Genomic DNA, 12,545 nt, shown 5'->3' with positions numbered 1-12,545 from the left:
ATCAGCTGCAGGTGGCAGTACGTGGTAATGCGGCTTTCTTGTTTGACCCGATGCCATGAGACTTCATGAGGACTCCCAGGAGGCCTGTCTGGTTCCTTTTAGGGTTTTTAGCAGTTTTATATAACTCAATGGCTTGAGGGCAGTTAAGAGTCAAGCACTTTGCTGTGGGTCTGAAGTCACTTGTAGGCCTGACCAGGTAAGGCTGGCAGATTCCCTTCCCTAAAGGGCATTGGTGAACCAGATGGGTCTTCATGACAGTGGTTTCATGGTCATCTTTAGACTTAATTCTAGATTTTTATTGAATTCAAATTCCACCATCTGCAGAGCATTTCCCTAGCTCTCTGGATTACTAGTCCAGTGACAATACCACTATGCCACTGCCTCCCCTGGCACCACAGTTCTGACCTTGACTCATATTCATGCAGGACTCATCAATAAGGTACCAGATAATGTATCTGATGAAGCCAATATATTAATTCATATTCTGAAAGAATTAGAAAACTCTGTGATGCCTTTACAATTAATTGTAGGTCTGAGCAGCTTTTTTGTTCACCCCAGCCTCAAATGTTACCATACAGCAAACCTATTTGCTCAATGCCGGATGGAGGAGCTGTTGGAAGTGGCACCAGGATATTCCCCATGCCATCATAATTTAAAATTTGTAGGTCCTGCAAAGATGCAGATGTGCCCTCCTTCACATTTCTTTAATATGCTAAAATATGCAATTCATTTTTCACTTCAAAAGGTGATTATACAATGACAGATTATTTGCAGCAAAAACAGCAATTATATTACTAATTAACATCCCTCCAATGCAGAAGCTTATGCACAAGTTAGATTGAAGTGCATTTTGAAGTAAATGGGTTTGAATGCTGGTCATATTATAATGCTGGTCATATATTGCAGCACAAAATAACACTTGCTCTTCAGTAGCACATCAGGCAAAGAATAGATTAATGTTTACACATCACTTCAGTATTTATAAAAATATACTTTTTTCTCCTCCTTTCTTAGAACAATTGTTTTGATCGTACTGTTTGCTCAGTACCTGCGCAATGTGAATTTTTTAATGCCTGGGTTTAAGCGTGGAAGAGGATGCACAACAGTGAAGATACAAATATTCAAAATGTTTCCGGTAAAAATGATATTAACTCAAGAGTAACCCTTCATTCAATTCCAACTTTTCTTTCTGTCACTCTGCTCGAAAATCCTCATCAACAGCTTATATCACACCTTTAACGTAATGAAACCCCCCACGGTGCTTCACGGGAGCATTAGGAAACAAGTATGACACCGAACCACATAAGGAGATATGAGATGACCAAAAGCTTAGTTAAAGAGTTGGCTGTAACGAGTAACAAAGCAATGTAGAGAGGCTGAAATGTGTAAAAAACATATTCTAGTGCTCGTGGCCTAGGCAACTGAAGGCATGGCCCCCAATTGTGGAGCAATTAAAATCGGGGATGCACAAAAGCCCATAATTGAGTGCAGATATCTTGGAGGGTTGTGGGACTGGAGGAGATTACTGAGATAGGAAGGGGCAAGGCAATGGAGGGATTTGAAAACAAGGATGTGAAGTTTAAAATTAGATAATGTTTTACTGAGAGTCTATGTACGTCAGCAAGCGCAAGTGTGATGGGGGAATGGGACTTGTTGCGAGTTAAGACATGGGCAGCAGAGTTTTGGATGATCTCAAAAATTTAGAGGGTAGAATGTAAGAGACCTGCCAGGAGTGCATTGGAATATCAAGCCTAGAGATAAGAGGCATGAATGAGGGTTAGCAGCAGATGAGCTGAGAGGGGCAAAGTAGCATGATGTTACAGAAGTGGAAATAGGTGGTTTTGTGACGAATAAGAGGTCAGAAATGCACCTTGAGGTTGAATGTGACACTAAGGTTGTGAGCTGGTTATTGGCTTAATCTCAGACTTTTGCTGGGGAGAGGGGTCCATCCCCTCTGGGGAACAGAGTTGGAGTTGAGCTCAAAAACAATGACTTCACATTTAATTGGAGAAAATCTCTGCTCATCTGGTACTGGGTATTGGATAAGAATTTGGATAATGGAAGAAACAATGGAAGAGTTGAGAGTGAGGTTGACATACATGTGAAAACTAGCCTTTCTGAATAAATTCTATAAAGAAGCATCCTGAATTCTTTTCCAGTGTTGGAATGTATAAATTTGAGTTTGCCACAAGCTGAACATCTTTTTAAAAAAAAGATAATTGGATCTTTTAGATATGGATTTTAAAAAACTGTTAAATTACTCAAATGCAATATTTAGATTATTAACTACTACGGATGTACCCAGAATCAATTTTAAAGCCTTTTACTTTACAGGCAATTTGCACTATGTAAATAAGTCTCAAGTTGGCTTTCCAAAAACGGATATGATTAATTACATCTATGCTAACAAAGGCATTTGGGCTGAAATTTAACAAATGGCTGTTTATTGTCAGACTTGAAACAAAATCTTAAGAGGCACATTATTCAAGATGTATTCTATGTGTCATATGGAAAATCAAATGTCTGTATAATGAAGCTGTTTCAGTTGCTGTGTTACTGAAGAACAGCTAATGCTTACTGAATTATCTGAGCACATGTTAAAGCCTTGAGTCAGTGTTGAAGAGAGTTGGTGGTATGCTAGTGAGTTCTGCAGTAGTTAAGAAATAATATATATAACATCTAATGTAGAACAGAACTTTTAACCTTGGCAAGGGTATACCACAGGTGACAGTGGATCAGCTAGCACTCATACACCCCAGTACGTTTCTTTCTAAAGTCAACTCCTTGATACCAGTATAACAGTTCCAGGTGTTACTTTACATTGGTTTGATCCTATGGGAAGAAATTTTAACTTCAGTATTTCAAAGCTGCAAGAGGCTGACTAGCTGTTTGCTTAAAATACCCATTTAAGTTTCCTTTCAGTTGACTTTTGAAAGAAATGCGCTGGGGTGTATAAGTGCTAGCTGATCCACTGTCACCTGTTTTATATCCTTGCCGAGGTTGAAAGTTGTACATTCTATTAGATGTTGCATATATAATTCTTAGCTACTGCAGAACTCTCTAGTATACCACCATCTCTCTTCAACGCTCTGACTCCTCAAGCTTTGACATGTGCTCAGATAATTCCATAAGCATTAGCTGTTCTTCAGCAGCTCATCAAATTGCCCATTGTTCATGCTCAAGCAGCAAATATCAGAAAACCATTTTACTATAGGAAATATAACGTCCAAGGCTGATTCCTTCTTTGCATGTGCATACATACAGACATTTCAGCAATGATCATGAATCAGGTTTGGATGCTTTCTCACCTCCCTTCGGACCTCAGAGATTTTCTCCACATCTGACTTTGCTCTACCCGCCAGGAGTGCTTAGATAAGAATAATGGACAAGAGCCCAGGGTGCCATGTGTTCACCAGGAACTATGTATAAATGACTACAATGAATAGCGAATGCTCTTTAATCAAAGAATGAAGGTCACCTTATAGGTATAGGTGAACATATGTCTCCCATGCAGAAGTCACAAAGTCATCTATGCAGGTATTGATAATCTACCACATGGCCTGCTGTTCAAGACATTAATGAATATGCATCAATTGATTTTGATCGAGAGTGGAGAAACTAATTAGATATTCCCCTAACCTGAGTTCACTTACCCATTATTTTGCGCGTTGAATAGTGTTAAGTGGAATTGTGTGTATAATAAATGCTTCTAATTGGATTTCCTACCAAGTTACATATTTAATTATACAATCCACACACTAAGGGCAAAGGCCAAGCAATGCAACTTGAAGCTTTAAATGGGAGTGAAACTTAAATCATTTATACACATTTCCTTGTTCAATTTAAGTTTTTGGCAATGTGCCCCTCCCTCATTCAAAATAATGTTTTCCCCCTTCTCTTGTTTTATGCCCTTATTCTCCAATTTCCATTCTATTTACTCACCCACTCTGCCACTGAAGAAGAAAATGTAGAACATTCGGTAAACCAAGTATGTCCATCTCCTCTTCCAATCATTCCAAAAATTCTATTTTCCCCCTTTATCATTTCTCCATGGTTAGATGTAGCTGAGAAACCTCACCAATATTTGTTTTAACCTTGGCATGCTCTTTTTGTTCCTCCCCCTGGCCTTTTGTTAGCTGGCTGCCTTTTTGTATCAATTGTAAAGTGAGGATAAAAGTCACATCAGCATGCCAGAGTGTTCATTGATTCCACCTCCACTTCCTTTAGCCCCAGGCTCTACCTGTGTTCCTTTGTGCTAGTCCAATCAACCATTCTACATCTTGGATAGCAGACTAGCTCCCTCAGTTTCTCGTCTGATTGTTTTCCCCCAAGTTTCATACTAGCACCTGTACTCCAATTGGCTGTTTTTGCTCGCCTGTACTAAAACAGAGTAGGGGCAGAATTTTGCCGTTGGCGAGCAGGGGGCGGGCCCGCTCGCCGACGCATAAAATGACGCGGGATGACATCAGGCAGAACCCCCGATGTCATCCCGCCCCATTTAAGTTTTCAGGAAGGTGGGAGCGCAGCAAAATCAGCTGCTGGCCCGCCGACCAGTCAATGGCCAATTGAGGCTATTGACCGGATCATTTAAACAATTAAAGTACCTGCCCGTCCAACCTTAAGGCTGTTGGGTCAGCCAGGAGACCCGGCAGAAAATAGAAAAAACATGAAACCTCATCCACCGGCGGGATGAGGTTTCATGCAGGGTTTTAAAAAGTTTAATAAAGTTATAGTGTAAATTATGAACATGTCCCATCTCATGTCACATGAGGGAGACATGTTAGGGAATTTTTTTTTTTCTATTTTTAATGTTTTCAAAGTGGAAGCAATCTCCCTGAGGCTGCACTTAGCTTCAGGGAGATGTGCGCTCTTTTGTACGCATGCGCAAAAGAGCGCACTCTCGCTTTTGGGGAATCCCCCCGCCCGCACAGGAAGCACATAGCGCTTCTCACTGGACATCATGCTGGGGGGCCTTAATTGGCCCGCCCACGTAAAATGGCGGTGCGGCCCGCTTCTCCGGCGGGGATCAGCTCCCCACCCACCAGAGATTGGGTCGGGCCTTCCCGCCCGACAGGCAGAAAATTCTGCCCTAGGAGTTTAATTTTCCCATGGACTTTGGAAACCTGCCTCCAGGACCATATGCAGGCCCCAAGCCTGCACTTGTCATCGAGATGCCCACTGGCACAACTTTACTTGAAATGAGCTGCTAATTGGCTGCCTCTTGAGATCACCGTCCAGTTAAGGATGGCAGATGAGTTCTCAAAGCGGCAGACCCAATATCTGCAATGCTGGGTGCCAGCAGCTTCACTGGGGGAAGTGGCTACTGCTAAGGCAGAAAGGCGAGCATGAGGATGCCTCAAAACAGAATCTCAGAAGCCTACTGAAAATTTTTAGAATTAAAGAAAGTGCACTGTAGATTGGGCCATCAACATGGAGGGGAATCCCCTCCACAGGAATGCTTTTAGCCACAGTTGTGGCCTTTCATACTAATGGCTCATACATTGGGCTAGTGAGAGATGGCACCAATTGCCCTTCAGCCTGCTGCTAGGAAGCTGCCTCCAAGTTACTGCCAGGCTCCCAACTCGGCGGTCAGTCAGTTTTATGTTGGCTCTGAAAAAAGGCCCTTATTGTCCTAACCCTTCTTAGACAGCACCTTCCAAACCCACAATCACTACCATCTAGAAGGATAAGGGCAGCAGATTCATGGGAACACCACTTGCGAGTTCTCCACCAAGTCACTCACCATCCTGGCTTGGAAATTTATCGGTGTTCCTTCACTGTCACTGGGTCCAGATTCTGGAACTCCTTCCCTCACAGCACTGTTGGTGTACCCACACCACGTGGACTGTAGCAGTTGAAGAGGGCAGTTCACCACTGCCTTCTCGAGAGCAATTTGAGATGGGCAATGAATGGCGGCCTAGACAGCGATGCCCTCTTCCTGTAAATGAATTTTAAAAAATGACCACTCCCTCCACAATGACGGTATGGCAGTTGTGACCATAGTTTATTTTAAGCATTTAGAGCCTTTGAGGATATTTCCATTTTGAAGCAACATCTTTGCCGCCCCCCCACCTTCACAGACAGCACCACCCTCTTTCGTAGTCGCCTAGAATCTCTAGTGCTCCATTGGTCTAGCGCCATCCTTAATTGATGGATAGCAGGTGGACCTTAAAGCATAGGCCCAATTCACCTGCATTACTCAGACTGAAATATCCTTTCAGTTTGTCCATTAATTTGGGATTAAGGTATGTTAAACCAATTCCTAAATTGGAGGTTCACGTAAATTATTTTGAAATGTTGTAATTTATCATTCAAGTGAAGCTAACGGTGAGTGTCTGTAATTATGGGCAAATTGCATGGCGACTTCAGGTGAGAGCAGATATGTGGTTTAAAAAAAGTTCCTAAAGTTGTTGTCCAGCATCAGTCACTCCCCTAATAGTTTCAACAAAAAATGGCATCTAGATTTCTGACGGTCCTTTCAAATTCATGAAGTTCCTGTACTTCAGTTGTGAACTAAACTCGCTACAGAAAGTTGTGACTTTTTCAGTCTTAAGCAAAGGGTACTTAAGGCTTAACTGCATAAACAACCTCTCTGGCCCTATAAATTAACTGTTACAAATGTAGAGTTTCATCCCTTCAGCTTCTAATAGTGGTTGAAGTTTAAAGAAGCACACATTTTTTGTTTTACTTTTTTTGTTCTCTCCTTTTTCTCAGTCCAATTTTTCTTTCCCCCTCTGTTCTGTCAAATCAAATACAGAAAATGAAATAATGAAGTCAAACTTAAACTTCCTAGTTCAGACTCTCTGCTGTTCATTCAACAATATTTCAATCTGCTTTAAGGAGATGCACAGTTGCTTACCCTGTTCACATAGGTCCCAGACCCCTTGTTGAGGGCTCTGTGCTATTTCAATCTCTCTTGCTTCCGGCGCAAAATCTTATGGAAATTAAAAGGCCAAGGGCAAGTCTAAGTAACAATGTAATTTGTTTGCCAGCTATAGTAAATTCTGGTCCATTGATTCCATCAAACTGAATACAATGAATTTTCTGTTGTGCCCAGAACTAAATTATTTAGCTTGAGCACAAAAACCTTTATTTTTGTTTCCAAGTCACTGACAGTTTCTTTCAATATAAAAATTTTAGTATCAATTTAGATTTGAGAAAATGGACAAAATGCTTTACACTGGACTACTAAATACAGTTAACAGCAAGGAAATTTGTTGAGGTTTATTGAAAAGGGAGACAGATCACAAAACCTTCAGCATGAGGAGCTGCAGAAATCAAAATGGATTTCTTTTTAATTAAGAATAAATGAAATAAATAAGCCTGAGACTTGACAATTTTGGAATATTCCATTTAATTGGTTTACAATGCACTCTGGTGAATCTATAAACAAAATTGTGTCTTGGTATAAGAATATCCAGAATAAGAACTTTCGCCTGCAATAATCATCTCTGCTTTCTTTTCTAGATTATAATGGCTATTATGGTTGTCTGGCTAGTCTGCTATCTTTTAACTCTCACTGATGTATTTCCAAAAAGTCCTGATCTGTATGGATTCAAAGCCCGAACAGATGCCAGAGGTGAAATAATGTCAACAGCACCCTGGTTTCGCATGCCATACCCATGTAAGTGTTAAGAAAATAGAAAGGTTTATGTAAAATATGATATAATGTACAGGTAAAAAAGTATATGCATAGGTAATTTGAGTTACTTTCTTTAAAATGGAGATCTTTGAGATGAAATTGGTCCACACCTTGGGTCTATAGAAAAATTGGCGGCATGTTTTATTTTATATTCCATCGAAGTCTAAATTGTATGTGGTATAAAATGGGCTGCAGATTTTGAGCCTGTTTTGTGTTTTTATAGCAAAGGTTAAAATAATAGTGTACGATTAAGCATGAGCTGTTGATTCTCATTTGGATATTAATGTTGTCAAAGTTAAGCATATTTATACATTCTTTGAAATGCCAGTAACATGGAAAGCAACATTTATTTAAGAATGCAGTGTTTTTGTTAAAGGTAACAATACTCTTAAATGCTCTGCTGAAGGCTGTTTTGATTTTTTTTGCAGGTCAGTGGGGTTTACCAACAGTCACAGCAGCTGGAGTACTGGGAATGTTCAGTGCAACACTTGCTGGTATCATTGAATCTATAGGTGATTATTATGCCTGTGCTAGGTTGGCTGGGGCTCCACCTCCACCTATCCATGCTTTAAACAGGTAAACCTTCTTTATAAAATATATTCTGTGAACAAACTCATTTGTGCTGATTTTTTTTCTGGTATAAAATTGATTATTAACCTTGGATCTGTAAAATATTGAACAGTCTCCTATAGGGTAGTATCCTGGTTAACCAACAGTTTTTCAATGTGCAGAATATAATGGCTGGGATTTTACGCTGCAGAAATGGACAACCAAGGGGTGGGGGGTATAAAATTGGGTGGGGCTCCCAACATCACACTAGGCCTGAATTTTACGAATGGCAACCATAAACCACTTGTCTTTTCAAAATGAACAATTGAAATATACTTAAGCTTTTTAATGAGGCAATGGAATGCCATTTAATGATATGCATGTTAAAGCCTCAGCAGCTTTTAAAGGACAGCAATTGGGTAGCAGCTGTTGTTACTGCACTCTGCAGCCATGCAGTAAAGCTTTTTTATTTCCTTTGGAAGGAGTTGGGCAACTGTTGATTTGGGTTCACGATCCCCTTGGTGAGATTGTGCTCCTGGAAGGGGCTTTCTGGAGAAGGGTCTAATGGTTTGGGGGGTGGGAGGCAGGGGCGCGGTTGGATTGGCTAGGCACTGTTAAAGCAGCTGGTTGTTCCAGTCAGAACAGCAATGTTCAAGAGCTGTGAACATTATTCATTATGGAGGAGGGTCCTCCAGTGAGGAGGATAACTTGGGGTGGGGTGGGAGGGGAGGTGTGAGCACATGGATCTGGCCAGCCACAAGGGCAACCTTGTGATGGGGAAGCAGCAAAAGACTGCAGAGAGCACAGCAACCAGGTGCCAGCATGGAGATAGATACCCAGTGACCAGGGTATACAGACATGACATCATGGCAGCAGTTTTTCGTACCATTCACAACTCCCCAGATATTGTGTCTACATGCAGGAAGAGCTGGAAAGCATTGGGCTTGGGCTGATAAGTAGCACACAAGTACCAGGCAATGACCATCTCCAACAAGAGAGAATCTAACCATCTCCTCTTGACATTCAATAGCATTACCATCACTGAATCCCCCTTTAACAACATCCGAGGATCACGATGGACCTCAGCCATTTGAATACTGTAGCTAAAAGAGCAGGTCAGAGGCTGGAAATTCTGTGGCGAGTAACTTCACCGCCTGGCTCCCCAAAGCCTGTCCACCATTTACAAAGCACAAGTCAGGGATGTGATAGAATACTTGCCTAGATGAGAAGCTCAATGATATCATCCAAGACAGAACAGCCCACTTGACTGGCGCACCATCCACCACCTTCAACATTCACTTCCTCCAACAGTGATGTACAGTTGCAGCAGTGTGTACCATCTACAAGATGCATTGCAGCAACTCGCTAAGGCGCCTTCAAAAGCACCTTCCAAAACCGCAGCCCCTACCCCTGGAAGGACAAGGGTAGCAGATGCATGGGAATGCCACTACCTGAAATTTCTCCTCCAAGCCACACATCATCCTCGCTTGGAACTATATCACTGTTCCTTCACTCGCTGGGTCAAAATCCTAAAACCCCCTCCCTAATAGCACTGTGGGTGTATCTACAGCACATGCACTGCAGTGGTTCAAGAAGACAGCGTACCAGCACCTTCTCAAGGGCAATTGGAGAGGGGCACTAAATGCTGGCCTAGCCAGCTGTGCCAAATATTGTGAAAGAATAAATAAATAAATAAATAAAATGTTGCCTCTTCTCAAGAGGTGGATGTGTGCTCCTGGAGACAGCAGCTCTTTGTTCTTGTGATGACCTGAAAGAGAGAACAGAGTGATCAGCGCTTCTCACCTCTCCAGATAGGAGCCCGCCAAGGCAGTTCACATTGAAGTCTGTACATTAAAGGGCAGATGAACACCATCCCCCATGCTCGCTTGATGTTTTCTTCGTGCTCGGTGTTGAGGTGAATCACCTGCAACTGCACTTGGACGTCACTGTCTGTAACTAAGCAGCCATACTGATATGCTGCCAGCTCTAGAGCCTCCCATGAGGGTCAGAATGGCGATCATTGGGATTCCACGACTGGTCCAGGCACTCACTCTGGCATTCTGGGCCCTTTTCTGCTTGTGGGAATATGAGGGCAATAATGTTTGTGGCTGCACTAAAGCAAGCAAAACCTCAGTGATTACGTTGCATGACTACAGCCAAAGCAGGCATGTAGTATTGGCCCACTCCAGAGCTACTTTGCAAAGGTCAGCAGTTCCAGGCTTGCGTCCCCTGGCTGGAGCCGTAGGACGTTCCTTTCCAAGAGGATGCTTCAGGCTCCGCCCATTGCCACCAAGAGTGTCGCTAACCTCTGAATGATGTTGGGGGAGGTGTTTGAAAACTCATGGATGTCTGGGCTCATGGGGTGGGGGTGTTGGTTGGTGAACAGGTAACTAATTACCTTTGAGCACTTGCCATATGAGGCAGACATTTTGTTTGGTATCATTTGATGTAACCTGAGCTTTTTAGAGTCATCAATTCAAATATAAAAGCAGTAAGTTTGAGGATTGGGAGCTTTTCAGAACTCTGCAAAGGAGGACCAAGAAACTGGTAAAGAGAAAATAAAATATGAGAATAAACTGATGAGAAACAAATAAAAAACTGACTGTAAAAGTTTCTCTAGGTCCCTTAAAAAGGAAAACATTAGCAAAGACAAATGTAGGTCCATTACAGGCAAAAACAGGAGAATTTATAATGGGGAATAAGGAAATGACAGAAACTAAACAAAGACTTTGTCCCTCTTCACAGAGGAAGATATAAAAATCGTTTCAAAAATACCAAGGTGCTAGTGAGCATGAAGAACTGAAAGATTAGTATTAGTACATAGTACAATAGAAATTAATGGGATTGAAAGTTAATAAAATCCCCTGGACCTGATGATCTACATACCAAAGTATTGAAAGAGGTGGCTGTAGAGATAATGGATGCATTCGTGGTCATCTTTTAAAATTCTATTGATTCTGGAACGGTTCCTGCAGAATGGAAGGTGGCAAATGTAACCCCAGTACTTAAGAAAGGAGAGAGAGAGAGAACGGGAATTACAGACTTGTAAGCCTAACATCAGTAGTAGGGAAAATGTTAGAATCTTTTAGTTTTTTGAGGATGTAACTGGCAGGATAGATAAAGGGGAACCAGTGGATGTGGTGTATTCGGATTTTCAGAAAGCTTTCGATAAGATCCCAGGCAAGAGGTTAGTAAGCAAAATTGGAGCACTAGGATAAGGGGTAATATACTGGCATGGATTTAGAATTGGTTAACGGACAGAAAACAGAGTAGGAATAAATGGGTCATTCTCAGGTTGGCAAGCTATGAGTAGTGGAATACCGCAAGGATCGATGCTTTTTAAAAATTTGTTCATGGGATGTGAGCGTCACTGGTTAGGCCAGGATTTATTGCCCATCCCCAATTGCCCTTGAGAGGGTGTGGTGAGCTGCTGCCTTGAACTGCTGTAGTCCATGTGGTGTAGGTACACCCACAGTGCTGTTAGGGAGGGAGTTCCAGGATTTTGACCCAGCAACAGTGAAGGAATGGCGATATATTTCCAAGTCAGGATGGTGTGGTTTGGAGGGCAACTTCACGGTGGCAGTGTTCCCATATGTCTGCTGCCTTTCACCTTCTAGATGATAGTGGTCATGATCACATTCAAATATAAATATTTCTTACAGGTAAAGATAGGGAAGATGCAGGATGGTTGTTTCCAATGGCTGGGGGTTGTCCAGAACCAGGGGACACAGTCTCAGTCCTAAATGGACTACCCCTTATTCTGAGATGAGGGAGGAGTTTCTTCACTCGGTGAATCTTTGGAATTCTCTGCCCCAGAAGGCTGAGGGCTTAGCCAATGAGTATGTTCAAGACAGATATTGATGGATTTTTAAATTTTAAAGGCATAGAAAGGGTGCGGGGATACTGTGGAAAAATGGCATTGAGGTAGAAGATCAGCTATGATCTAGTTGAATGGTGGAGCAGCCTCGAGGGGCCGAATGGCCTACTCCTATTTCCTATGTTCCTAATAGGTTCCCGAATTCTGTTTTTAAGAGGGGAAAAAAATTCAAGTTTTCTCTCTACCTCTGTATGAACAAAACTGATTGTAACCTTAAGTACTCTTTTGTTGCCTTCCAGAGGAATCTTCACTGAAGGAATATCTTGTATCATTGCAGGATTACTTGGAACAGGAAATGGTTCTACATCATCCAGCCCAAATATTGGGGTCCTTGGGATAACAAAAGTACCTTTTTTTTGAGCTATGTCATTTGATTGTGCTTTTTACTTTGCTCTTTGTGTAGCACACCCTTATAGTTCAGCCAGTGATTTGGCAGGGAGTGAATGTGCTCATTGGTACCCATTCTTGGTTCAAGAT

General features: G+C 41.9%; 1 protein-coding gene across 1 annotated transcript in view; it reads left to right on the top strand.

Annotated features, from left to right (window-relative positions):
• Positions 1–12,545, top strand: part of slc23a1 (solute carrier family 23 member 1) — a 57,279-nt gene that overhangs the window by 25,273 nt on the left and 19,461 nt on the right. Inside the window, exons 8-11 of the mRNA XM_078549747.1 lie at positions 1,015–1,135; positions 7,468–7,624; positions 8,071–8,218; positions 12,308–12,413. Coding sequence (XP_078405873.1) covers positions 1,015–1,135; positions 7,468–7,624; positions 8,071–8,218; positions 12,308–12,413 — 532 coding nt within the window. The remainder of the gene's footprint in view (positions 1–1,014; positions 1,136–7,467; positions 7,625–8,070; positions 8,219–12,307; positions 12,414–12,545) is intronic.

This window comes from Cetorhinus maximus, chromosome 10 (assembly GCF_964194155.1).
Source record: "Cetorhinus maximus chromosome 10, sCetMax3.hap1.1, whole genome shotgun sequence".
NCBI lineage: Eukaryota > Metazoa > Chordata > Chondrichthyes > Lamniformes > Cetorhinidae > Cetorhinus > Cetorhinus maximus.
The sequence above is the reverse complement of the archived record's forward strand: the minus strand, read 5'-3'. Positions and strand labels throughout refer to the sequence as shown.